The sequence below is a fragment of the Zalophus californianus genome, chromosome 16 (assembly GCF_009762305.2).
Source record: "Zalophus californianus isolate mZalCal1 chromosome 16, mZalCal1.pri.v2, whole genome shotgun sequence".
Taxonomy (NCBI): domain Eukaryota; kingdom Metazoa; phylum Chordata; class Mammalia; order Carnivora; family Otariidae; genus Zalophus; species Zalophus californianus.
The window spans coordinates 27,752,755-27,779,834 of NC_045610.1; the positions used below are offsets into that span (position 1 = coordinate 27,752,755).

Here is a 27,080-nt window from a genome sequence, read left to right on the forward strand (position 1 = left end):
GATAAATGGAGCTTATAGCAACAAGGTTTTTGTATACTGTTGAAATTAATTTGGGGCGCCTGGGTGGCTCAGTTGTTAAGCATCTGCCTTCGGCTCAGGTCATGATTTTAGGGTCCTGGGATTGAGCCCCACATCAGGCTCTCTGCTCAGCGGGAAGCCGCCTTCTCCCTCTCCCACTCCTCCTGCTTGTGTTCCCTCTCTGGCTGTGTCTCTCTCTGTCAAATAAATAAATAAAATCTTTAAAAAATTTTAATTAAAAAAAATTAATTTGGTATTTATTTAAACTAGACTGCTATGAATTAGGATGTTAATTATAATCCCCAGAGCAACTAAGAAAATAACTAAAAAATATACGGTAAAAGAAATGAGAAGGGACTCAATATGGTACACTGGAAAATACCTAACAAAAAAGAAAGGAATGGGGAAATTGAGAAACAAGATACAGATCTTCCTCAACTTACATAAGGATTACATTCCAATAAACCCACACCAAGTCGAAAATATTGTTAAGTCAAAAATGATTTAATACGTTTAATGTATCAAACATCATAGTTTAGTCTGGCCTAAGTTAAATGTGCGCTCGGAACACTTACATTAGCCTATACCTGGGCAAAATCATCTAACACAAAGCCTATTTTATAATAAAGCACCGACTATCTCATGTAATTTACTGAATACTGTACTAAAAGTGAAAAATAGAATGGTTATATAGGTACAGAATGGTTGTAAGCGTATTGCTTGTTTACCCTCATGATTGCATGGCTGATTGAAAGCTGTGGCTCACTGCGAGAGCGTACTACACTGAACATCACTAGCCTAGGAAAAGATCAAAATTCGACGTATAGTTTTTACTAATACGTATCACTTTTGCACCATTGTAAAATAAAAAAACTTGGGGCACCCGCGTGGCTCAGTGGGTTAAGCATCTGCCTTCGGCTCAGGTCATGTTCCCAGGGTCCTGGGATCGAGCCATGTATTGCGCTCTCTGCTCAGCGGGGAGCCTGCTTCTCCCTCTCCCTCTGCTACTCTCCCTGCTTGCGCGTGCGCTTGCGTGCTCTTTCTCTCTGTCAAATAAACAAAATCTTTAAAAATAATAAATAAAATAAAATAAAATAAAAACTTGTAAGTCGAACCATCCTAAGTCAGAGGCTTAGGCAGAGATTGGCAGAATGGATTTTAAAAAATGATCTAACTATAAGCTTTCTGCAAAACACTCACTTTAGATCCAAAGATACAAATAAGTGGGGCACCTGGCTGGCTCATTTGGAGGAGCATGCAACACTTGATCTCAGGGTCATGATTTTGAGCCGCATGTTGGGTGTAAATATTACTTAAATAAATAAAACTTAAAAACAAAACAAAGATACAAGTAAGAATGAAAGGATGGAAAAAGATATTCCCTGCAAACTGTAACCAGAATAGGGCTGTAGTGGCTATACTAGTATCAGATAAAAGACACTTCAAGATGTGGTATATATACACAATGGAATATTATGCAGCCATAAAAAGGAATGAGATCTTGCCAGTTTCAATGATGTGGATGGAACTGGAGGGTGTTATGCTGAGTGAAATAAGTCAATCAGAGAAAGACATGTATCATATGACCTCACTGATATGAGGAATTCTTAATCTCAGGAAAAAAACTGAGGGTTGCTAGAGTGGTGGGGGGTGGGAGGGATGGGGTGGCTGGGTGATAGACATAGGGGAGGGTATGTGCTATGGTGAGCGCTGTGAATTGTGCAAGACTGATGAATCACAGATCTGTACTTCTGAAACAAATAATACAACATATGTTAAGAAAAAAGAAAAAGAAGATAGCAGGAGGGGAAGAATGAAGGGGAGTAAGTCGGAGGGGGAGACGAACCATGAGAGATGATGGACTCTGAAAAACAAACAGGGTTCTAGAGGGGAGGAGGGTGGGGGGATGGGTATTAAAGAGGACACATTCTGCGTGGAGCACTGGGTGTTATGCACAACAATGAATCATGGAACACTACATCAAAAACTAATGATGTAATGTATGGTGAATAACATAACAATTAAAAATTAAAAAAAAAAAAAGACACTTCAAGAGGGGCGCCTGGGTGGCTCAGTTGTTAAGCGTCTGCCTTCAGCTCAGGTCATGATCCCAGGGTCCTGGGATCAAGCCCCGCATTGGGCTCCCTGCTTGGCGGGAAGTCGGCTTCTCCCTCTCCCACTCCCCCTGTTTGTGTTCCCTCTCTCACTGTGTCTCTGTCAAATAAAATCTTTAAAAAAAAAAGTTTTATTAAAAAAAAAGACTTCAAGAGAAAACTTGTTACAAGAGACAAAGAAGGGTAAAAATAAATAATTTATATAATATAAAAATTGCATAATAATAAAAGGTTCAGTTCATCAAGAAGATATAGCAATTATATGCTGTGATGGCAACTGCAGAACCTCCTCCCCAGCTGCTCCCCAGCGTCCTGACTCACCCACCACCTGCCTGCTCACCAATAAAGGTTGATCCATAAAAAGAAAAAAAGAAAGAAAAGAAACAGATATATAAATATATATAAAACGCTCCACTCAACAACAGACTACACATTCTTCTCAAGTGCACATGGAACATTTTCCTGGATAGACCTAGATGTTAGGTAACAAAATAAGTCTCGGGGCACCTGGGTGGCTCAGTCGTTAAATGTCTGCCTTCAGCTCAGGTCATGGTCCCAGGGTCCTGGGATCAAGCCCCACATCAGGCTCCCTGCTCCGTGGGAAGCCTGCATCTCCCTCTCCCACTCCCCCTGCTTGTGTTCCCTCTCTCGCTATATCTCTCTGTCAGGTAAATAAATAAAATCTTTAAAAAAAATAAACATTAACATAACAATAAAAAATAAATTAAAAAAAAAGAATGGGAAAAAAACAAACAAAAAAATAAGTCTCAATAAATGTATAAACATGGAATCTTATATAAAGTATCTTCTCTGACCAGAATGTAATAGAATTAGAAACTGGGATCAGAAGGAAATTTGGAAAATTCACAAATATGTAGAAATTAAACAAGACACTCTTTTTTTTTTTTAAGTGATCTCTACAGCCAACATGGGGCTCACACATGACCCCAAGAGCACCTGGCTTGCTCAGTTGGAAGAGCATGGGACTCTTGATCTTGGGGTCATGAGTTCAAGTCTCACACTGGGTATAGCGATTACTTAAATAAACTTTAAAAAAAAAAAAAACACCAAAATAACAACAACAAAAAAACACAACCCTGAGATCAAGAGTCCCATGCTCTATCAACTGAGCCAGCCAGGTAACCCTAAAAAACATTCTTAAATAATGAATGAGTCAAAGAAAACATTACAAGGGAAATAAGAAAATACTTAAAGATGAATGAATATAAAAACACAATATACCAAGTTATAAAATACAGTGTAAGTAGTGCTCCATAGGAAATGTAGAGCTATAAACAACTATATTTTAAAAGACAGAAAGAAAGGAAAAAATATCTCAGACCAATATCCAAAACTTGCACCTTAAGGAACTAGATAAAAGAAGAGCAAACTAAACTCAAAGAAGGCAAAACAAAAGAAGTAATAAAAATTACGTGGAGAGTCCTGGGCAAGATGGCGGAGGAGTAGGAGACCTGAATTTCGTCTGGTCTCAGGAATTCAGCTGAATAGGGATCAAACCATTCTGAACAGCTACGAACTCAACAGGAGATTGGTGAAAAGAATAGCAACAACTCTGAACAGAAAAGCAACCACTTTCTGGAAGGTAGGACGTGCGGAGAAGTGAATCCAAGGGGATATTCAGGAGGATAGACGGCAGGGGAGGGGACCTCTGTCGGCCGCTGCTGGCAAGTGATAGAGAGCTGCGGAGCACAAAATCAGAACTTTTAGAAGTCAGCTCCGCTGAGGGACGTCGCTGCAGTGGCTAAGCGGGGGGTGGAACCCTCACGGGACAGTGTGGTCTCAGGACCCTTGGGGTCACAGAAAGACCAGGGGTGCCTGAGTGCGGCAGAACTCCTGGGCATCAGAGCGGGGAAACCGGCTGCAGAGACAGAGCCGAGGTGCCGGCTCTCAGCTTGGGGTTGCCATAAACTGTGATCAGCGACAGAGTCGGACCACTGCTCCTCCAGCAAAGACCCAACAAGCGCCAGATCCAGGGAGACTCCCCTTCCTTCCCTGGGAGGAGCAGCCTGGGAGTGCACCGCAGGGAATGCTGGGTTTGGAGACTCTACACCGAGTCGAGTGCCAGAGAAAGAAATGCTCAGTCACAGGCTGGGTGAGCACGGAGTGCAGCCAGAGACCAGGGAGACGGGAGTGACTGACTGCTGTTCTCTGGGGGTGCACTGAGGAGCGGGGCCCCGAGTTCTTGGCTCATGCCGGGCGGAGACTGGGAGGCTGCCATTTTCACTCTTGTCTTCCAAAGCCGTACCGAAAGCTTGCAGGGAACAAAGGCTCCCCAGAGCAAACCCAAGCAGATTACTTAGCCCGGACCCGGCAAGGACAGGGCAATTCCGCCTCCCGCAAAGACATTTGGGAACCACTGTAACAGGCCCCTCCCCCAGAAGATCAGCAAGAACCGCCAGCCAAGACCAAGTTTACCCATCAATGAGAACGGCCGAACTCCAGTGCTAGGGAAATACTGCACATAGAATTCATGGCTTTTTTACCATGATTCTTTAGTCTTTCAAAGTTAATTTTTTTAAACTTTTTTTTTTTAATTTTTCATTTTCCCTTTTTCAACCAACATCTTATCAATCCCTTTTTTAAAAAAACATTTTTATTTTTCATTTTTAGAGTCATATTCTACCCTTTCATAGTAGTTACCCTTATTTTTGGCATATATATATATATAAGTTGTTCTCTCTTTAAAATTTTGAGATAGTTTCTTCTAACAGATCAAAATATACCCTAAATTTCTAGTGTATGGCTTTGTTCTAGTCTCCTGCCTGATCACATTCGCTCCTTTTTAAATCCTTCTTTCTTTTTTTCAAACAACTTATCAACTCCTTTTATAAAATTTTTTATAATTTTCATCTTTAAAGTCATATTCCATCCCTTCATTGTATCAACCCTTATTTTGTACATATATGTCTTTCTTCCTTTAAAATTTTGGGAGGCACTTTCTTCTAACAGACCAAAATACACCCAAAATCTAGTGTGGGGCACTGATCTATGCACTAGCCTGATCATATTTGATCATATTCTGTTTTTTTTTGTTTTGTTCTGTTTTTGTTTTTCTTCTTTTTTATTCTCTCTCTTTTCCTTTCTTTTTCCCTGGTTTCAGGTCTTTTCTAATTTTTTGAGTATATTTTCTGGGGAGGTTGTTACCCTGTTAGCATTTTGTTCTCTCATTCATCTCTATATTCTCCTCTGGACAAAATGACAAGACGGAAAAAATCACCTCAACAAAAAGAACAAGAGGTAGTACCGTCTGCCAGGGACCTACTCAATACGGACATTAGTACGATGTCGGACCTAGAGTTCAGAATCATGACTTTAAAGATACTAGCTGGGCTTGAAAAAAGCATGGAAGTTATTAGAGAAACCCTTTCTGGAGAAATAAAAGAACTAAAATCTAACCAAGTCGAAATCAAAAAGGCTATTAATGAGGTGCAATCAAAAATGGGGGCACTAACTGCTAGGATAAATGAGGCAGAAGGGAGAATCAGCGATATAGAAGACCAAATGATGGAAAATAAAGTAGCTGAGAAAAAGAGAGATAAACAACTACAGGATCACGAGGGCAGAATTCAAGAGATAAGCAATACCATAAGACGAAACAACAGTAGAATAATTGGGGTCCCAGAAGAAGAAGAGAGAGAGGGGCAGAAAGTATATTGGAGCGAATTATAACAGAGAACTTCCCTAATGTGGGGAAGGAAAGAGACATCCAAATCCAGGAGGCACAGAGAACCCCTCTCAAAATCAATAAAACTAGGTCAACACCCGACATCTAATAGTAAAACTTAACGAGTCTCAGAGACAAAGAGAAAATCCTGAAAGCAGCTCAGGAGAAGAGATATGTAACCTATAATGGTAGAAACATTAGATTGGCAACAGACCTATCCACAGAGACCTGGCAGGCCAGAAAGGACTGGCATGATATCTTCAGGGCACTAAACGAGAAAAATATGCAGCCAAGAATACTATATCCAGCTAGACTGTCATTGAAAATAGAAGGAGAGATAAAAAGCTTCCAGGACAAACAAAAACTAAAGGAATTTGCAAACACGAAACCAGCCCTCCAAGAAATATTGAAAGGGGTCCTCTAAGCAAAGAGAGAGCCTAAAGCAGCATAGACCAGAAAGGGACACAGACAACATACAGTAACAGTCACCTTACAGGCAATACAATGGCACTAAATTCCTATCTTTCAATAGTTACCCTGAATGTAAATGGGCTAAATGCCCCAATCAAAAGACACAGGCTATCAGATTGGATGAAAAAACAAGACCCATCCATATGCTGTCTGCAAGAGACTTATTTTAGAACCAAAGACACCCCCAGATTGAAAGTGAGGGGGTGGAAAACCATTTACCATGCTAATGGACACCAAAAGAAAGCTAGGGTGGCAATCCTTAGATCAGACAAATTAGATTTTAAACCAGACTGTAATAAGAGATGAGGAAGGACACCATATCCTACTTAAAGGGTCTATCCAACAAGAAGATCTAACAATTCTAAATATCTATGCCCCGAACATGGGAGCAGCCAATTATATAAAGCAATTAATAACAAAAGCGAAGAAACACATTGACAACAATACAATAATAGTAGGGGACTTTAACACCCCCCTGACTGAAATAGATCATCTAAGCAAAAGATCAACAAGGAAATAAAGACTTTAAATGAAACACTGGACCAAATGGACTTCACAGACATATTCAGAACATTCCATCCCAAAGCAACGGAATACACATTCTTCTCTAGTGCCCATGGAACATTCTCCAGAATAGATCACATCCTAGGTCACAAATCAAATCGTTTAAACTGGTACCAAAAGACTGGGATTATTCCCTGCATATTTTCAGACCACAATGCTTTGAAACTAGAACTCAATCACAAGAGGAAAGTCAGAAAGAACTCAAATACATGGAGGCTAAAGAGCAACCTACTAAAGAATGAATGGGTCAACCAGGAAATTAAAGAAGAATTTTAAAAAATGCATGGAAGGGCGCCTGGGTGGCTCAGTGGTTAGCCATCTGCCTTTGGCTCAGGTCATGATCCCAGGAGCCTGGGATTGAGCCCCGCATCGGGCTCCCTGCTCCACGGGAAGCCTGCTTCTCCCTCTCCCTCTCCCACTCCCCCTGCTTGTGTTCCCTCTCTCCCTGTGTCTCTCTCTGTCAAATAAATAAATAAAATCTTAAAAAAAGAAACTTCATGGAAACAAATGAAAATGAAAACACAATTGTTCAAAATCTTTGGGATGCAGCAAAGGTAGTCCTGAGAGGAAAGTATAGAGCAATACAAGCCTTTCTCAAGAAACAAGAAAGGTCTCAAATACACAACCTAACCCTACACCTAAAGGAGCTAGAGAAAAAACAGCAAATAAAGCCTAAACCCAGCAGGAGAAGAGAAATAATAAAGATCACAGCAGAAATCAATGAACTAGAAACCAAAGAACAGTAGAACAGATCAACAAAACTAGGAGCTGGTTCTTTGAAAGAATTAACAAGATTGATAAACCCCTGGCCAGATTTATCACAAAGAAAAGAGAAATGACCCAAATCAACAAAATCAGGAATGAAAGAGGAGACATCACTACCAACGCCAAAGAAATACAAACAATTATAAGAACATATTATGAGCAACTCTATGCCAGCAAATTAGATAACCTGGAAGAAATGGGTGCATTCCTAGAGATGTATCAACTACCAAAATTGAACCAGGAAGAAATAGAAAACTTGAACAGACCTATAAACACTAAGGAAATTGATGCAGTCATCAAAAATCTCCCAACAAACAAAAGCCCAGGGCCAGATGGCTTCCCAGGGGAATTCTACCAAACATTTAAAGAAGAATTAATACCTATTCTCCTGAAACTGTTCCAAAAAATAGAAATGGAAGGAAAACTTCCAAACTCATTTTATGAGGCCACCATTACCCTGATCCCCAAACCAGACAAAGACTCCATCAAAAAGGAGAATTACAGACCAATATCCTTGATGAACATGGATGCAAACATTCTCCCCAAAATATTAGCCAAAATACTAGCCAATAGGATCCAACAGTACATTAAAAGGATTATTCACCACGACCAAGTGGGATTTATCCCTGGGCTGCAAGGCTGGTTCAACATCCGCAAATCAATCAACGTGATACAATACATTAACAAAAGAAAGAACAAGAATCATATGATCCTCTCAATAGATACAGAAAAAGCATTTGACAAAGTACAGCATCCTTTCTTGATCAAAACTCTTCAGAGTATAGGGATAGAGGGTACATACCTCAATATCATAAAAGCCATCTATGAAAAACCTACAGCGAATATCATTCTCAATGGGGAAAAGCTGAAAGCTTTTCCCCTAAGGTCAGGAACGAGGCAGGGATGTCCACTCTCACCACTGCTATTCAACATAGTATTAGAAGTCCTAGCCACAGCAATCAGACAACAAAAAGAAATCAAAGGCATCCAAATCGGCAAAGAGGAAGTCAAACTCTCACTCTTTGCAGATGATATGATACTGTATGTGGAAAACCCAAAAGACTCCACCCCAAAACTGCTAGGACTCATACAGGAATTCAGTCAAGTAGCAGGCTATAAAATCAATGCACAGAAATCAGTGGCATTCCTATACACCAACAACAAGACAGAAGAGAGACAAATCAAGGAGTCGATCCCATTCACAACTGCACCCAAAACCATAAGATACCTAGGAATAAATTTAACCAAAGAGGCAAAGGATCTGTACTCAGAAAACTATAAAATACTCAGGAAAGAAATTGAAGAAGACACAAAGAAATGGAAAAACGTTCCATGCTCATGGATTGGAAGAACAAACATTGTGAAGATGTCAATGCTACCTAGAGCAATCTACACATTCAATGCAATCCCCATCAAAATACCATCCACCTTTTTCTTTTTATTTATTTATTTATTTATTTATTTATTTTATTTGAGAGAGAGAATGAGAATAAAGCATGAGAGGGGGGAGGGTCAGAGGGAGAGGCGGACTCCCTGCTCAGCAGGGAGCCCGATGCGGGACTCGATCCCGGGACTCCAGGATCATGACCTGAGCCGAAGGCAGTCGCTTAATCAACTGAGCCACCCAGGCACCCTACCATCCACCTTTTTCAAAGAAATGGAACAAATAATCCTAAAATTTGTATGGAACCAGAAGAGACCCCGAATAGCCAGAGGAATATTGAAAAAGAAAAGCAAAGCTGGCGGCATCACAATTCCGGACTTCCAGCTCTATTACAAAGCTGTCATCATCAAGACAGTATGGTACTGGCACAAAAACAGACACATAGATCAATGGAACAGAATCGAGAGCCCAGAAATGGACCCTCAACTCTATGGTCAACTTATCTTTGACAAAGCAGGAAAGAATGTCCAGTGGAAAAAAGACAGTCTCTTCAACAAATGGTGTTGGGAAAATTGGACAGCCACATGCAGAAGAATGAAACTGGACCATTTCCTTACACCACACAGAAAAATAGACTCCAAATGGTTGAAAGACCTAAACGTGAGACAGGAGTCCATCCAAATCCTAAAGGAGAACACAGGTAGCAACCTCTTCGACCTCAGCCGCAGCAACTTCTTCCTAGAAACATCACCAAAGGCACAGGAAGCCAGGGCAAAAATGAACTATTGGGATTTCATCAAGATAAAAAGCTTTTGCACAGCAAAAGAAACAGTCCACAAAACCAAAAGACAACCGACAGAATGGAAGAAAATATTTGCAAATGACATATCAGATAAAGGGCTAGTATCCAAAATCTATAAAGAACTTCTCAAACTCAACACCCAAAGAACAAATAATCCAATCAAGAAATGGGCAGAAGACATGAACAGACATTTTTCCAAAGAAGACATCCAAATGGCCAACAGGCACATGAAAAAGTGCTCCACATCGCTCGGCATCAGGGAAATCCAAATCAAAACCTCAATGAGATACCACCTCACAGCAGTCAGAATGGCTAAAATGAACAAGTCAGGGAACGACAGATGTTGGCGGGGATGTGGAGAAAGGGGAACCCTCCTACACTGTTGGTGGGAATGCAAGCTGGTGCAACCCCTCTGGAAAACAGTATGGAGGTTCCTCAAACAGTTGAAATTAGAGCTACCATTCGATCCAGCAATTGCACTTCTGGGTATTTACCCCAAAGATACAAATGTAGGGACCCGAAGGGGTACGTGCACCCCAATGTTTATAGCAGCAATGTCCACAATAGCCAAACTGTGGAAAGAGCCAAGATGTCCATCGACAGATGAATGGATAAAGAAGATGTGGTATATATACACAATGGAATAGTATGCAGCCATCAAAAGGAATGAGATATTGCCATTTGCAACGACGTGGATGGAACTGGAGGGTGTTATGCTGAGTGAAATAAGTCAATCAGAGAAAGACATGTATCATATGACCTCACTGATATGAGGAATTCTTAATCTCAGGAACAAACTGAGGGTTGCTGGAGTGGTCGGGGGTGGGAGGGATGGGGTGGCTGGGTGATGGACATTGGGGAAGATATGTGCTATGGTGAGCGCTGTGAATTGTGTAAGACTGTTGAATCACAGATCTGTACTTCTGAAACAAATAACACAACATATTTTAAGAAAAAAGTAAAAGAAGATAGCAGGAGAGGAAGAATGAAGGGGAGTAAGTCAGAGGGGGAGACGAACCAGGAGAGATGATGGACTCTGAAAAACAAACTGAGGTTTCTGGAGGGGAGGAGAGTGGGGGGATGGGTTAGCCTGGTGATGGGTATTGAGGAGGGCACATTCTGCATGGAGCCCTGGGTGTTATGAACAAACAATGAATCATGGAACAGTACACCAAAACAAATTATGTAATATATGGTGATTAACATAACAATAAAAAATCTAATAAAAAAAACCGACTGAAGAACAAACAGAAAATCTGAATGGAACTATAACAATGGAGAGATTGAATCAGTAATCAAAAGCCTTCCAAAAACAGTAAAAAAAAAAAAGACCAGGACCAGAGAGCTTCAGTGGCAAAAATTTTTTTTTTTTTAAGTAGACTCTACCCCCAATGTGGGGCTTGAACTCACGACCCCGACATCAAGAGTCACATTCTGTACTGACTGAGCCAGCCAGATGCCTCTTCACTGGTGAATTTTATAAAACGTTTAAAAATTTACAACAGGGGTGCCTGGTGGCTCAGTCGGTTAAGTGTCTGCCTTTGGTTCAGGTTATGATCCCAGGGTCCTGGGATAGAGCCTTCAGCGCCACATCAGGCACCCTGCTTAGCAGGGAGTCTGCTTCTCCCTCTCCCTCCGCTCCTCCCCCTGCTTGTGCACTCTCTTTCTCAAATAAATAAAAAGAATTTACACCAATTCTTCTCAAACTTTTCCAAAAAATAGGGCACCTGGGTGCCTCAGTTGGTTAAGCGACTGCCTTCGGCTCAGGTCATGATCCTGGAGTCCCGGGATCGAGTCCCACATTGGGCTCCCTGCTCAGCAGAGAGTCTGCTTCTCCCTCTGACCCTCTTCCCTCTCGTGCTATCTCTCATTCTCTCTCTCAAATAAATAAACTTAAAAAAAAAAAAAACTTTTCCAAAAAATAGAGGAGGGAACACTTCCTAATTCATTCTATGAAGCCAATATACTGATAGCAAAGCTAGATAAAGATATCATCAGTAAAGAAAACTACAGACCAATTACAGATACAAAAATCCTCAATAAAATACTACCAAATGGAATCCTGCAGCATATTAAAAGGGTTTATACAATAGTGTCTGGCCAAAGTAGACTCACAATAAATATTTGGTGAATAAATAAATGTGTAAGCAAAAAAAAAAAAAAAAAAGCAGATCTATATTCTCATTTTCTTTTGGTGACTAAAGAAATGCTGGACAATTATTTCAAAGTTTATAACCCGGTAATTCACCTAGTGGAAAATATATGAAATATAGTAGTATATTAATTAAATTTAACTGAATTATGGGGCACCTGGTTGGCTCAGTCAGTGGAGCATGTGACTCTTAATCCCAGGGTTGAGTTTGAACCCTATGTTGGGTGTAGAGATTACTTAAAAATAAAACTTTTTTTTTAAAGGATTTATACCATGGTTAAATCTACAGATTCAGTATAATCTCTATTGGGCGCCTAGGTGGCTCAGTTGGTTAAGCGACTGCCTTTGGCTCAGGTCATGGTCCTGGAGTCCCGGGATCGAGTCCCGCATTGGGCTTCCTGCTCAGCGGGGAGTCTGCTTCTCCCTCTGACCCTCTTCCCTCTCGTGCTTTCTATCTCTCATTCTCTCTCTCTGAAATAAATAAATAAAATCTTTAAAAAAATAAAAAATAAAAAAATATATAATCTCTATCAAAATTCCAACTGCATTTCTGCAGAAATAAATAAGACTGCATTCATATAGATCAAATTCAGATGGAATTGCAAGGGGCCCTGAATAGCCAAAACAATCTTGAAAATAACTCATATGTCCCAATTTCAAAACATACTATGAAGCTATTAATCAAAACTGTGTGATACTGGCATAGAACAGACATATACATTAATAGAGTCCAGAAATTAACCCACACATCTATGGTCAACAGATTTTCAATAAGGATGCCAAGCCCATTCAATGGGGAAAAAGTAGTCTTTTCAACAAATGGTGCTGGAACAACTGGATGTCTGCATACAAAATGAAGTTGGACACTTACTTCAGACTATGTACAAAAAATTAACCCAACAAGTATCAAAGTTCCAAATAAAAAAGTTAAGCTATTAAACTGGTTGGAGTTCAGGACATGCTACCCCAAAATTCAGCCCCTTGGCATACTGAATATCTTTTTAACTATTTATTTTAGAGAGACAGCGAGCATGCACATGCATGGGGGAGCGGCAGAGAGAGAGAGAGAGAGAGAGAGAGAGAGAGAAGCAGATTCCCTGCTAAGCGCAAAGCCCGACAAGGGGCTTGACACACGGCTCCATTCTACAACCCTGAGACCAAGACCTGACACCAAGAGTCAGACACTGAGCCACCCAGGTGCTCCTGGCATACTGAATACCTTAAGTAGAAGTTTGAGAAAACAACAGAAGCAGGAAGGTCACTTTGACCTCCTAGTCTCTCTCTTCTTCCCAGAAAGCAGGAGATAAATCTCCTGTGTGAAAGGTACCCTCCCTCTATCAGGAAAAAAGGAGACACCCTACCACGAGAGACAGGGAACTTAGGGTTGAGAAGGTATATAAACAAACCTTGTTAATTATCTTCCAAATTACTACATAATTTACTACCTCTAGCCCACACCCCTTTGTCTTATCAATTCTTCACAAATTTATTGTTTTTGCCTAAAGATATAAAAGCTTCCTGTTCTAGGGCACCGGGGTGGCTCAGTTGGTTAAGCAACTGCCTTTCGGCTCAGGTCATGATCCTAGAGTCCCTGAATCGAGTCCCACATCGGGCTCCCTGCTCAGCGGGGAGTCTGCTTCTCCCTCTGACCCTCTTCCCTCTGGTGCTATCTCTCATTCTCTCTCTCAAATAAATGAATAAAATCTTAAAAAAAAAAAAGCTTCCTGTTCTAGTCACTTCTCTGGGTTTTTATTGTCTGGTAGAAGGCTCCCACATACATGTAAAAGTTCAGTAAAATGTATGTGCTTTTCTCCTGTTATGCTGCCTGTCAGTTTAATTTTCCGACCCAGCCAGAGACCGTAAGAGGGTTGAGGAAAACTTTTTCCTCCCCTACAAAATCTTAGAAGTAAATTTTCATGATATTGGATTTAGGAAATAAAAAGACGAGAGAGAGAGAGAGAGAGAGAGAGAGAGAGAGAGAGAGAGCGAGAGCGAGAGAGAGCGAGAGAGAGCGAGAGAGAGCGAGAGAGAGCGAGAGAGAGCGAGAGAGAGAGGAACGCCTGGGTGGCTCAGTAGGTTAAGCATCTGCGTTCAGCTCAGCTCATGATTCCAGGGTCCTGGGATCGAGTCCCACATCGGGCTCCCTGCTCAGTGGAGAACTTGTTTCTCCCTCTGCCTGGCACTCCCCCTACTTGTGCCCTCTCAAATAAATAAAATCTTAAAAAAATAAAATAAAAAAGAGAGAGCACGCATGAGCAGGGGAGGGGCAGAGGGAGAGAGAAAATCTTTTATTTAAAAATTTTTTTTTAGATTTATTTGAGAAAGAGAGACAAGAGATAGTGAGAGAGAGTACAAGTGGGGAAGAGAGGGAGAAGCCCTGCAGAGCAAGGAGCTCAATGCGGGACTCGATCCCAGGACCCTGGGGCCATGACCTGAGCCAAAAGCAGACACCCAAGCAACTGAGCCACCCAGGTGCCCTGGAGAGAGAAAATCTTAAGCAGGCTCCATGCCTAGCTAAGAGCCTGACGTGGGGCTCAATCTCACAACTCTGAGATCATGACCTGAGTCAAAATCAAGAGTCAGATACTTAACCAACTGTGCCACCCAGGTGCCCCGTGGCAATGACTTCTCATACATAACACCAAAAACATAAGCAACAACCAAAGGATAATTGGACTTCACCAAAATTTAACACTTTTGTGTCTGAAAGGGCACTGTCAAGAAAATGAAAGGAAAATTCACAGAACGGAGAAAGGGTATTCATAGGAAAACAAATGACCTTTGGAAAGATAAATGGGCCCTTTAGAGAACAGATGGGAGATTTGATAGTTTTGTGAAAATGTCTATCTTGATGAAAGTTCCACATGAACTGAACATATATTCTGTTGTTGGACGAAGTAGTCTACAGATATCCATTACATCCAATTGTTTGATGGTGTTGAGGTCATCTACGTTCTTACTGGTTTTGTCTGCTGGATCTGTCCATTTCTATTAGCTGCTAAAGACTCCAAATATAGCAAAATCATCTACTTCTCCTTGCAGTTCTCAGTTTTTGCTTCATGAAGTTTGATGCTCTGTTGTCAGGCACATACATGTTAGGAATTGTTACATCTTTTTGTGGAACTGACCTTTTTATCATTACATAATGTCCCTCTTTATTCCTGATAACTTTCCTTGGTCTGATGTCCGCTCTCTAAAATAAATATAGCTTTACTCTTGCTTTCTCTTGATTAGTGTTTCTTTTTTTTTTTTAAAGATTTTATTTATTCATTTGACAGAGAGAGAGAGATAGGGAGAGCAGGAACACAAGCAGGGGGAGTGGGAGAGGGAGAAGCAGGCTTCCCACCGAGCAGGGAGCCCAATGTGGGGCTCAATCCCAGGACCCTGGGATCATGACCTGAGCCGAAGGCAGATGCTCAACAACTGAGCCACCCAGGCACCCTCTTTTGATTAGTGTTAGCATGGTAGATCTTTCTCTGATCATTTACTTTTAATCTACAGGTATCTTTATATCTAAAGTGGGTTTTTTTTAAGATTTTTCTTTTTTAAGTAATCTCTACCCCTAACATGGGGCTTGAAAACACAACCCTGACATCAAGAGTTGCACACTTGGGCACCTGAGTGGCTCAGTTGGTTAAGCGTCTTGACTCTTGATTCTGGTTCAGGTCATGATCTCAGGGTTGTGAGATCGAGCCCCACGTCGGGCCCTGGGCGTGGAGCCTGCTTAAGATATTCTTTCTCCCTCTGCCCCTTCGCACTTGCACTCCCTCTCTCACTAAAGAAGAAGAATCGCATGCTCCACTGAGCCAGCCAGGCACCCTTAAAGTGGGTTTCTTGTAGTCAACATATAGTTCAGTCTTGTTTTTTGATCCACTGGTACAACCTTTTTGAAGGGCAATTTGTGTTAAAAAAAATTTTTTTTAGACACCTGTTAAAATAGTAAGGAAGACTTTATTCAAGAAGATAGCAATATCCTTTTTGATGGGTTTTGTAATAGGGAAGAGAAATTGGGCTTAACTCCAAATACAAGGACAAGTGGGGATTTATAGCCAAGAAGCAGGGTGAGTGTGAGTGAATGGAAAATTATTAGGAGGAGACATCAACAGTAGGATTCTTGCTAATGTGACCTAACAGAATTCTTGCTATATAGGCAGGTCAAAGACATAACATTGAAAGTGGGGAATGAGGAACTTGAGATATCAAGGGTGATCAGAAATTAAAGGTGGGAGATTCTCTCTAAACTAATTTACAGGATTCTTTACTATTGTATCCCTATGTTCACAGCTGCACTATTCACAGTAATGAACTGGATTGGTCAGGCCAAAGACAGGATGTGGGTGAAGATCGAGGCATATTCAAAAAGGGTCAGAGGAGGCTGACTAAAGTTTGGTCAAGGGCGCCTGGGTGGCTCAGTTGGTTGAGCGACTGCCTTCGGCTCAAGTCACGATCCTGGAGTCCCGGGATCGAGTCCCGCATCGGGCTCCCTGCTCGGCGGGGAGTCTGCTTCTCCCTCTGACCCTCTTCCCTCTCGTGCTCTCTATCTCTCATTCTCTCTCTCTCAAATAAATAAAATCTTTCAAAAAATTTAAAAAAAAAAATAAAGTTTGGTCAAGGAGTCTCTGTCATGTGTAATATTTATCAAAATTAAATATGCACATACTCTTTAATATAATTTTAATACTTAGAATTTATCCCATAAACAGGGGCACCTGGGTGGCTCAGTTGGTTAAGCATCTGACTTCAGCTCAGATCATGATCTCAGGTCCTTGGTTTTAGCTCAGGACTTGATCTCAGGGTCATGAAATTGAGACCCCAGGTTGGGCTCTGCCCTCAGCACAAATCTGTTTAAGACTTTCTCTGCCTTGGGACTCCTGGGTGGCTCAGTCGGTTAAGTATCTGCCCTCAGCTCAGATCATGATCTCAGGTCCTGGGATGGAGCCCCAATCCGTGCTCAGCAGGAAGTCCACTTCTCCCTCCCTCTGCTCCTCCCCCAGCTCATGCTTGCTTTCTCTTTCTCTCTCAAATAAAGAAAATCTAAAAATAAAATAAAATAAAATAAAATTTATCCCATTAACATACTTACAAATGTACCCCAAGATGATATGTGTAAGGATTATCTCCAAACCATTGTTAAAAATAGCATCTAAAAGACCACCAATAAGAGGATTAGTTAAATAAATTAAGGTACTTAGTCTTTTCCCAATTTTTTTTTATGTAGAACACACAGAACATTCATCTTGTATAGTTGAAATTCTATTCCCATTAAACAATAACTGCCCATTTTCCCCCTCCCCCCTCAGGCCCTTGTAACCATCATTCTATTTTGTCTGAGTCTGACTACTCTTCACACCTCATATAAGTAGAATCATACAGTATGTCTTTTTTTGACTGGCTTATTTCACTTAACATAATGTCCTCAAGATTCATCCAAGTTGTAGCATATGTCAGAAATTCTTTCCTTTTTAAGGATGAATAATATTACATTGTATGTGTATAACACATTTTGCTCATCTATTCATTCATCAGTGGACACTTGGGTTGCTTCCACATTTTAGGTAATATGAATAATGCTGCTATGAACACAGGTTTACAAATATCTCTTCAAGACCCTGCTTTCAATTCTTTTGGTGATTAACACATAAGTGGAATTGGTGGGTCATAGGGTAATTCTATTTTCAATTTTTTGAGGAATCACCATATGGTTTTTTGAGGCAACTGTACCATTTTACATTCCCACCAACAGCAAAAGCACCTTCTTAAAATGAAATAGTATGTAGCCAAAAAAAAAGAATGAGGTTTATCCACATGTGGTGATATAGAGAGATATGGAAAACACTAAGCAAAAATGGAAGGTGCAACACCATATTACAGTATTACCCCACTAGCAAATATTAAAAATGGGTAGATAGATATTGCAACATGTATAAAAAATTTTTTGAGAAGACACACAAGAAACAATAGTCGTCAACTTTAGGGAGAAGTACTAGGAAGCAGTAGAAGGGGAGTTGTATTTTTCATTTTATACCTTTCTAAAGAGTTTGTTTAGAAGCTATTCCACCATTACTGGAGGCAGAACCTCTTTCTATATTATTTCAATTTCTTACTTTGGGCATATATTACATATATATATATGCTAAATATGTGTAAATATAACTAAACTGTAGAACAAAAAGAAAGACATTTTTGAACAGGCTTACGATACTATACTATTTACTTATTTTTCATGCTAATCAAACACCGCCAAAGATATTCCAAAGGTTAGCTGTATTTCAGTAGTTTGAGGCATACCTTTGAGTGTTCTGAAAGGAAGTCTGGAAGGAGATAAACTTGTGCCAATAGCTCTGTATAGTCACGACAACGAAAATAGTAAATATGGGAAAGAATATTTTCAAGAGTGAAATCCTCCAAAGCTTTTGGGTGCTCTAGAATAAAACAAAAGCATCTTAAAATAAAATAATTAGTTTTACTTGTTTTGATATATTGGCGATTGTAGGAAAACAATACCTTTGAATAACAAAATTCTTCACTTTAATTGAAAGATAGCAAAATTGTAACAAAATTACTATAAACTATCATTGCATAATTCCTGACCTCTTATTTTCACCTTTTGCACTATTTCCTTACATGCTAGGCTATCTAGAAATTGTTTATACATATATAGAACTAGAGTTTTAATGCCTGCCTTTTCGTATTTCTAGTTATTGGCTTCTATTGAATAGAAGTAACATAATGGAATTTCTCTTGTTTTTCTCTTTTATAGGACTGCAAATTAAGAGTTAAAAGGAAAAGTGTTCAAAAGAAGCATCTTTTTCCCTTATGGTAACTTTTTTCCTTTATTACTGTAGCATAATTTGATATTTAAGTAGAAACAACGTAAGATTCTCCTTAGATTATATATATTTTTAAAAACCACTTTTGGGGGGATGCCTGGGTGGCTCAATTGGTTAAGCATCTGACTCTTGATTTTGGCTCAGGTCATGATCTCAGGGTCTTGAAATTGCGTCCTGCATCCAGCTCTGCACTCAGCAGGAAGTCTGCTTGAGATTCTCTCCCTCTGCCCCTCCCCCTTGCTTGTCCTCTCTGAAGTAAATAAATAAACCTTAAAAAGAAAAAATGGTTTGGTTTTATACATGTTTCAGAGAAACCAATTAAAAATTACTGCACTTTAAAACGTACTTAAGTTTGTTTTTTTTTTTTAAAGATTTTATTTATTTACTTGACAGAGAGACACAGCAAGACAGGGAACACAAGCAGGGGGAGTGGGAGAGGGAGAAGCAGGCTTCCCGCCGAGCAGGGAACCCGATGCGGGGCTCGATCCCAGGACCCTGGGATCATGACCTGAGCCAAAGGCAGACGCCCAACGACTGAGCCACCCAGGTGCCCCACGTACTTAAGTTTTAACAATGAAAAAAAACTACAAGAAATTAAATTTCAGACAGCACTATTACAAATATAAAAGTTCATTTTTAACCAAAAAATAACAGCTTAATCACACAGCAATCATTAAAAACTTCATATCCCAGTGCTACACCTACAATATTCACAGGTTTTTTTTTTTTTTTTAAGATTTTATTTATTTGACAGAGAGAGACACAGTGAGAGAGGGAACACAAGCGGGGGAGTGGGAGAGGGAGAAGCAGGCTTCCCGCGTAGCAGGGAGCCCAATGTGGGGCTCGATCCTAGGACCCTGGGATCATGACCCAAGCTGAAGGCAGACGCTTAACAACTGAGCCACCCAGGCGCCACCACAGTAAGGTTTTAAGACACTATTACAAATATACATTGTGACATGGGTAGCTTTAAGGCTTTCAGTAGATACATTGGTCATTAGTTAAAAAGGACACCTAAGGGTGCCTTGGCGGCTCAGTTGGTTAAGAGTCTGCCTTCCGCTCGCGTCGTGATCCCAGGATCTTGGGCTGGAGTCCTGCATCAGGCTCCCTGCTCAGAGGGTAGTCTGCTTCTTCCTCTCCCTCCACTGGTGCTCCCTCTCTCTCACTCTCTCAAAAGAAAAAAAAAAAAAACAACTAGTACTCATATGAAAATTAAAATATCCAGCTATTACACTCATTTAAAGGGAATACAAGCATCTTATGAAAAGTATTGTTTTTTTAAATTATTAAAGAATAAGAGTGGCTCAGTCATTAAGCATCTGCCTTCACCTCAGGTCATGATCCCAGGGTCCTGGGATCGAGACCCTAATCCTGCTCAGCGGGAAGCCTGCTTCTCCCTCTCCCACTCCCCTGCTTGTGTTCCCTCTCTCGCTATGTATCTCTCTGTCAAATAAATAAAATCTTAAAAAAATGAGGACTGCACATCCAAAAAATAAAGTAGAACAGTCAAACCAGAAACCATTTGATTTAAAAGTAATTAAAAGGGCAAACTTGAATACCTTTAAGTATTTAAATTAAATTGAAATTACCTTTATGTGTTTTCTTAAAAAAATCAAACAATATTTTTACATGACAAAAATAAAACTTAACACAGTCATGAACTCAATTACATTCTACTCAGAGCCCCCTAAGGTCAATCGGCTTAATGTTCTAAATATTTCCAACATGGTTTTTCAAAGCTACCTTCCTTTGGTGGAGCGCCTGGATGACTCAGTCAGCTGGGCGTCTGCGTTCAGCTCAGGTCAAGATCCCAGGGTCCGGGGATCCAGGCCCTACCTCTGGCTCCCTGCTCAGCTGTGAGTCTGCTTCTCCCTCACCTTCTGCCCCTTCCCCCACTCATGCTTGTTCTCGCTCTCTCTCTAATAGATAAAATCTTAAAAAGAGAAGTGAGGGTCATAAAAGGAGAAGAAAAGGCCAGTCTAGGTTGTGGCATTTCTAAGTCTAAAAGAAAGATCTGAGAGTTTAACACTAGGATGCTGTCAAGTCATTAAGCTTTCATGTTCCAAATGGTTTCTTGCTGAGGCTTGAGAGGTACAAATGCTAATTACTTTTATTACAGAGAAAAAGAGGATCACTTGCTAACTTACCCTCTCCCATATGTGTTCCTGCTATAAGGTGAAGGTGCTGAATGCACGCAGCAGCAAGGTCTACCACTCTATCAACCATGAAACTTCCTTCAGTATCAATAAAAACTGCTTCACCTTCCACTCCTCCAAAACATTCTGGTATTTGCACATCTACTGCCAACTGCATACTGTCAAGAGAAAGCTGAATGACCAAATCATCATAATCATCTAAGGCATTTTCAAACTCCACATTACCACCCATTAGGTACCACCATTAGGCAATAGAGATGGCTAACTTTCTGCTCCAAATATGTATGAATCCACTGATATTTGGATTAGGGGGAGGGTATACCCATAAAACCATGATTAAGGACTTTTTAGTGGTTTTTAGGCCTCTGGGAATTAAACCCTTTCTTATACTAAACCTACCTTCAAATATATTCCCAGAAATTAATTCTATAATAAAACAGAAAAGGGCGCCTGGGTGGCTCAGTCCTTAAGCGTCTGCCTTCGGCTCAGGTCATGATCCCAGGGTCCTGGGATCGAGTCCCGTGTCAGGCTCCCCTCCCTCTGTCTCTGCCTGCTGCTTTGCCTACTTGTGCTCTATCTCTCTGTCAATTAAATAAAATCTTTAAAAAATAAAATAAAACAGAAGATTACATGTTTACCCTAATGATCACATTACAATGTTGCAAAAGAAACATTTCTGGATACCAAAATAATTATATCAATTTAAAGATGGGGTACTGAAGTAACACAAATAGTAAACTGATTTTTGTTTGATGTGCATGCATACACACAAAAAAAATTTAGAGCACATACATCCTTTTTTGGTCTCCTGAATGTAGACCCACAGCACCATATTCTATTACTTACATAAAATGTCATTAAGCCTACACTTAAGAAGGGAACATTTTACTTTACCATAATTGTGTTTTTCCAATACCCGGTACACCACAAATTTCTGTTGTTTTGGTTAAGGGTATTCCACCCCCAAGAATATTATCTAGTGCTGAACAGAAGGTAATTATGAAGCTCTGGGTATGCTCCTGCTCAAGAAGTTCCAGTGCTGTACACTTCTTGCCTAACTCAGCTGTAGCAGCATATCTTGGTTTACTTGTGAGACATTCTCTTCTTATAATTTGCAGAGTTTCCAAGGCTTCCTCTTTAGATATCCCAACTTCTGAAAGTAAAAAAAGAAACAGGAAAAAAAAAAACAAAACCCAAACCCTGATTTTAGAAATTTAAGTCTTAACATGCTATTGGGTTGTCTTCATTAATTTTAATTTTTAGATAGTAAGAGTGATGCCAAGAGCAAAGAAACATAAAAATAGAGACGCCTGGGTGGCTCGGTCATTTGAGTGTCTGCCTTCGCCTCAGATCATGATCCCCAGGGTCCTGGGATCGAGCCCTGCATTGGGCTCTCTGCTCTGTGGGAAGCCTGCTTCTGCCTCTGTCTCTGTGTTCTCTCTCTCAAATAAATAAATAAATAAAATCTTTAAAAGAAAAAAAACAAAAATAAAATATAACATTCCATTAACTACTGAATTTTTCAAGTTAATAAAGGCATTCATCTTTGTTTTCTTAGTCTTTACATACTTCAAAGATTTATTTATTACCTCAAATGCAGAATCCAGAAACGTAAACCTCTAAACCATTTGAGTACCTACAAGAGTATCTCAGGAGATATAAATTAAAATGTACAGGCAGGGTGCCTGGGTGGCTCAGTCGGTTAAGCGACTGCCTTCGGCTCAGGTCATGATCCTGGAGTCCCGGGATCGAGTCCCGCATCAGGCTCCCTGCTCAGCAGGGAGTCTGCTTCTCCCTCTAACCCTCTCTCCTCTCATGTGCACTCTCTCTCTCTCTCATTCTCTCTCTCAAATAAATAAATAAAATCTTAAAAAAAAAATGTACAGGCAGTCAGTCTTTTTACTATCCCTTTTGGTTTTATGAAGTCATAGTTATCTTGATCTAATAAGGCATCTAAATTATTTTTCAGGGGCGCCTGGATGGCTCAGTCGTTAAGCGTCTACCTTCAGCTCAGGCCACGATCCCAGGGTCCTGGGATCCAGTCCCGCATCAGGCTCCCCTGCTCCACTGGAGGCCGGCTTCGCCCTCTCCCACTCCCCCTGCTTGTGTTCCTGCTCTCGCTCTCTCTGTCAAATAAATAAATAAAATCTTAAAAAAAATATATATTTTTCAGAAGAGAATGAAAATGGCCTCTAACCACCTAAAACAAGATTTAACTTTAAAGAAGTGTTTGTGCATGTATTATTCATAATAAAAACTTCTCATAGAAACACTACCATGAAAAATTCACATATCACTCCAAAAATTTTAATGAGAACAATTATTTGATGCACAAATATTTTAAACAATACACTTATGCTTCCTCAACTATATAATTTCATTCTTATCAGACAATATGGCTTGAGAAGAGAAAATGGCAATTACAAAACAAGCTGCTAATGAAAGGAATGATGAAAGGTGAGGGTGACATCACTTATGAGTTTGATAGGTCAGTGCCTGATTTGGTTAGGATATGAATACAGATTTGGCACTAATAAGAGACAATAGGGGATAAGGAAATGAAAATCCTATTTAGAAAAAAAGCCTAAATTCTGGAGTCAGATTTCTTGGGTTTGTAAACCCTGACTGAACCACTTATTATGAAGTTACTTTGTACGGACGAGTTACTTTTTTTTTTGCCTCAGATCTTTTCTTCTGTAAAACGGAAATGATACATGTTGAATAACTGGGTAGAATACCGAGGCAGTCCAAAACGCTCAATAATTGTTAGCTACCATTATCATGCAGAATCTCTCATTTCTTTTCTGCAAAACCAACTTGTTGAAAAAAAAAAACCATCAAACTTTGGGAGACAGGGGTGCCTGGGTGGCTCAGTGGATGAAGTGGCTGCCTTCTGCTCAGGTCGTGATCCCAGAGTCCTGGGATCAAGCCCCATATCTGACTCCCTGCTTCTCCCTCTCCCTCTGCAGCTCCTCCTGCTTGTCCTCTCTCAAACAAATAAATAAAATCCTTAAACCAACAAAAACGTTGGGAAACCTTACGCAGTGTAAGATTTAAAACAGTTAACATTGGGTCTACAACATTTATTCTTGAGGAGTGAGTTGCAACACCTTATTTTCCATTGTTAAGGGCAAGGACTTAAAATTTTGTTCTATCTTGGGCGCCTGGGTGGCTCAGTTTGTTAAGCGACTGCCTTCGGCTCGGGTCATGATCCTGGAGTCCCGGGATCGAGTCCCACATCGGGCTCCCTGCTCAGCGGGGAGTCTGCTTCTCCCTCTGACCCTCTTCCCTCTCGTGCTCTCTATCTCTCATTCTCTCTCAAATAAATAAATAAAATCTTAAAAAAAATTTTTGTGTTCTATCTTACGAGCAGTTCTGAGCATACCCTCGTGTAATATGCACAGTGAGACAGCAGACAGCTTCATTTTTGTATACCACATAATGATACAATGGTTCCCACCAATGTATAATCTAGTGTTCTGGAATGAGAGGTTTGGGGTTTCTTGTTTTGTTTTTCCAGCGAATTACAGAAGAGAAGCAGTATCTTCTTTCTATTGCTTTCTCCACGTGCTGGAGATTCTGCTCCCTTTCTCACCTAGTGTCTCTAGTCCTATCACGAATCCTCCATTTCTCAAATGCAATCCTTGCCCCTTGGATTTTGGAACAGCTAAAACTAGACCAGCTGTCTGGGTACCAATCCTGGCTCCGCAATTTCCCAACCCAGTCATCATGAAAAGTTACTTAACCTCCCCAAGCATCTGTTCCTTCGTCATATTGGACATAATAATCCACGTTAACAGGGTTCTTTTGAGTAATATATTAGATAATCCTCAGGAGGGGGGCGCCTGCCTTCGGCTGGGGTCATGATCCCGGGGTCCTGGGATCGAGCCCCGCATCGGGCTCCCTGCTCCGCGGGAGGCCTGCTTCTCCCTCTCCCACTACCCCTGCTTGTGTTCCCTCTCTCGCTGTGTCTCTGTCAGATAAATAAATAAAAAATCTTAAAAAAAAAAAAAGATAATCCTCAGGAGGATTCAGCCGGCACGGGTAGAGAAAGCAATTAGTAAATGTTTTCAGGACCACAGCTCTAACCATTCACACCCTGTTTAATTGGAATCAAGGAGCGGTTTCACGTTGCAAACGCAGCCTTGGGCGGAGGAAACTGGCGGAGACAGGGTGGAAACCTGAAGGCGGAAGAACCGAGATGGAGGCGGCACCGACGGCGGTCCGTGTGCCTCAACTTGCCGTCAGGACTCGTTACCTTTGCTGAGCTCGGACGGTTTTATCTCTAGGAGTTCCTCAGCCGTCTGGAAACCTGCAGACACCAGCTTCACCCGCACCGCTGGGGACAGCGGGAAACTCACTAAGTCCCGCTGCATTTCAAAGCCGGACACCTACGCAGAGAAGCTAAATCCCAGTCTCAACTCCGCACGCCCGCGCGCGCGCCGTGAGACGTCAGACGTAAGGCGGAAGGGGCGGGGTTTCTGGCCTGACTGCACGCGGCTTCGGGCTTGGCCCTTCTGAGGAGGAATGTTGTATTTTCTCCGTAACTGCACCATTTCTGTTGTGATTCTTACAAATCCCTTTTAGGGTTTCCCCATCAAACATACATCCTGACAGTAAAAAGATGGGTGGAAACCGCAAGATGGAGAGCCAGGCCTTACACACCACATCTCCACACCTCAGCCCTGGCCTGTTGGGTGGAACCTCAAGGTTATTAATAGGAATGATCTACCCCCAGGTGTGGGTAACGCACACACTAGCCACTTACCGGCTTGGGATATGAGGCAGTCATATAAGGATTAATCGGTGTCTCCATTATAGGGTTCCACTTTCCTACCTTTTCTCGTCGGGTATCCCCCTTGCCTTCCCCCTTTGCCTTTCCCGCCCTCACCCTGGGCCTCGCCCGCGCGAGGAATTGTGGGCCAGCCCCCCACCGCCACCGGGAGCGCTAGGCGCCCAATCCCCGCACCCACCCACGCCTTCCTCGCGAGTCCAGTCTGAAGCATGGTGGTTTCTGAGACCGTTGGTTCACGGCCTGCGTAACTTAAGAAGTAGCTGGAAAAGTAAGCAAGTAATGTCCCCGTAGTGGGCTGGGCATGGGCTCCCGTCCTAAGAGGGAGTAATTGGGCTACGCAAGAGCTCCTGCTCTGGTAGAGTTGAGAAGGGACCCCTTCTAAAATAGAGAACTTTGAGGGAATTGAGGCGGTTTGGAAGGTGGGTTACAAAGTCTTTCTTTGCTTAAGTGAGTGTGATTTCTTTAGGGCAGTAACTTGTTCACTACATTTGTTAAGATTCTTAGCCTTGAATTTTTTTCCCCTAGCTTAAAGGAACTCCCTAAATATTGCAAATCAGAGCCCTTTAAGTACGTAAGATCTAAGGAAGGAAACATATGTTGAGCGCTTTAGCAAATCCCACACATTTCAAATGCTCACAACCGTACCAGGAGGAAAACGAGGACACAGAAGCTTAGAGTAGTTTTCTTCAAAACAATTAAAACCTAGTACCCTTTCTTCTGCCCCGAGCTACCTCCAAATTGGGAGCCCCTTTTGGATGGGGTTTCGGGGGTAGAATTCGAGAAATGTTTGTCCCCCATTTGGTAGGATGGGGAAAGTCTGGAAGGACTGGTTAAAATGGATTGTTTGCCACTCAATACCTTGTTTAACTACTGGTATGAGTCACATCTGGGCACACAGTGAGTATTACATAAATGTCCGCGTGGAGAATTCATGTTTACAAAACAACCAGGGTCTTGGGTGAAGAAGAGGTGGTGTTAACATATTCAAAAACAGTGCTTTACTTGGTTTGCTCAAACTCAGTGGAATCAGTCGTGTTTAGAACTTTGTTTCACTGGCTGTGGAGAGTTAAAGTAGTTGACTCTATCTGTAGTCATACAATTATGTGTTATTAATATCTTATTCTGAGCCTTGAGTTGTCTATAATTATTGTTTTCACATCATTCTTCAGATTTCTTTAATACAGTTTGCTCTATAGTCAGGCTTTCAAACTAGGATCCAGGTTTATGAGGCCAGGCACCAAGAACTGAACAAAACTATGGGATTTTTATGGAAGGTACACCTTCCTAGGATGTCAGATTCGCTCAATTTTTTTTTTTAGAGAGGGAAGAATTGAATGATTTAAC

At 41.1% G+C, this 27,080-nt stretch overlaps 2 protein-coding genes across 7 annotated transcripts in view; one reads left to right on the forward strand and one right to left on the reverse strand.

The window, feature by feature from the left end:
• The window catches only part of RAD51C (RAD51 paralog C), a 51,904-nt gene extending 26,531 nt beyond the window's left edge, over positions 1-25,373 (reverse strand). For all 6 annotated transcript variants that reach the window (XM_027626170.1, XM_027626167.1, XM_027626165.1 and 3 more), the window contains exons 1-4: positions 25,200-25,373; positions 21,836-22,094; positions 20,933-21,099; positions 18,244-18,377 (exon numbers count right to left, since the gene is read on the reverse strand). In XM_027626170.1, the coding sequence (XP_027481971.1) occupies positions 18,244-18,377; positions 20,933-21,099; positions 21,836-22,094; positions 25,200-25,317 (678 nt within the window). In that variant the 5' untranslated portion in view covers positions 25,318-25,373. The remainder of the gene's footprint in view (positions 1-18,243; positions 18,378-20,932; positions 21,100-21,835; positions 22,095-25,199) is intronic.
• Positions 25,374-25,895: 522 nt separating this feature from the next.
• TEX14 (testis expressed 14, intercellular bridge forming factor) overlaps positions 25,896-27,080 on the forward strand; it is a 111,594-nt gene continuing 110,409 nt past the window's right edge. The window contains exon 1 of the mRNA XM_027568233.2: positions 25,896-26,004. The gene's annotated coding sequence lies outside the window, so the exon portion shown is untranslated. The remainder of the gene's footprint in view (positions 26,005-27,080) is intronic.